Source organism: Chiloscyllium plagiosum, chromosome 32 (genome assembly GCF_004010195.1).
Source record: "Chiloscyllium plagiosum isolate BGI_BamShark_2017 chromosome 32, ASM401019v2, whole genome shotgun sequence".
Lineage (NCBI taxonomy): Eukaryota > Metazoa > Chordata > Chondrichthyes > Orectolobiformes > Hemiscylliidae > Chiloscyllium > Chiloscyllium plagiosum.
Window position 1 is genome coordinate 39,009,364 of NC_057741.1, and position 1,118 is coordinate 39,010,481.

General features: G+C 47.9%; 1 protein-coding gene across 1 annotated transcript in view; it reads right to left on the reverse strand.

Moving 5' to 3' along the window:
• Nucleotides 1–292, reverse strand: part of LOC122539294 (deoxycytidine kinase-like) — a 21,159-nt gene extending 20,867 nt beyond the window's left edge. The window contains exon 1 of the mRNA XM_043673988.1: nucleotides 125–292. Within this exon, the coding sequence (XP_043529923.1) occupies nucleotides 125–206 (82 nt within the window). The 5' untranslated portion in view covers nucleotides 207–292. The remainder of the gene's footprint in view (nucleotides 1–124) is intronic.
• Between the last annotated feature and the right edge of the window lie 826 nt (nucleotides 293–1,118).

A 1,118-nucleotide genomic window follows, 5' to 3' on the forward strand; every position in this document is an offset into this window, starting at 1 on the left:
CAGTGCGTGTCTGTCTGTGTATATGTGTGTGTGTTTGTGTGTGTGTGTGTGTGGTGCGTCTGTGTTGTGTGTGTTTGTGTGTGTGTGTGTGTGTGTGTATGTGTGTAAGCTCTTCAGCACTTACCAATATTCCCCTCGATTGAAACTTTCTGAGGCTTGATGCTGTTGGTCTGATGTCGGCTCCTTTTACTTGGAGGGACAGCCATGGTCAGGGCTGGAGCTGAAAGCAGGAGTGAGAGAGCTGGTGGCAACCTCTCTGTCTCTCTCTGAACTGAAGTGGTCCAGCTGGCTTAGTGAGAGTTAGGGACAGGAAACACATTCTCACTCATTCATTCATTCAATTAATTCATTCTGCACTAGCTCTTTGTGGGCCTGTGACCTCAGGAAGCCAGAGTAACAGTTTTACTATTAACCACCAACCCCTCGTTTTCTCGTCTGAACTGAAGCTGCACCAACTCCCAGTCATTTCGAGAAACTCAGGTGCACGGTGGAAAAATAGCACATTGGCAACTGAAATAACAACACATTTATATAGTGCCTTTAACAACTGAATAAAATCCCAAGGAACCTCGAGCAGGTATTCTAAGAAATTTGCCACACAATACGATACAAGTCATAGAACCCCTACAGTGTGGAAACAGGCCATTCGTCACAACAAGTCCACACCAACCCTCCAACGAGTAACCCTCCCAGACACATTCCCCTACTCCATTGTCCTATATTTACCCCTGATTAACGCACCTAACCTACACATCCCTGAACATTATAGGCACTTGAGCATTGCCAATTCAGCTAACCTGCACATCTTTGGACTGGACATCTGGAAGGAGGCTGGAGCAAACTCACGGAGACACGGGGAGAATGTTCAAACTCCACACAGACAGTCACCCAAGGCTGGAATTGAACTGGGGTTCCTGGCTCTGTAAGGCAGCGGTGCTAACCACTGAGCCACTGTAACACCCTATAGACAATAGGTCAGTCAAAGAGGTAAGGGTTTGGAATTTTTTGGAGGCTCGCGATGTGGAAAGGTTAAGGTAAATGATTTCAAAGCTTGGGCCCAGGCAACTGGGGGCTGGGCTGCCAGTGGTGGAGTGATGGGTATCGGGGGTTGGTCAAGG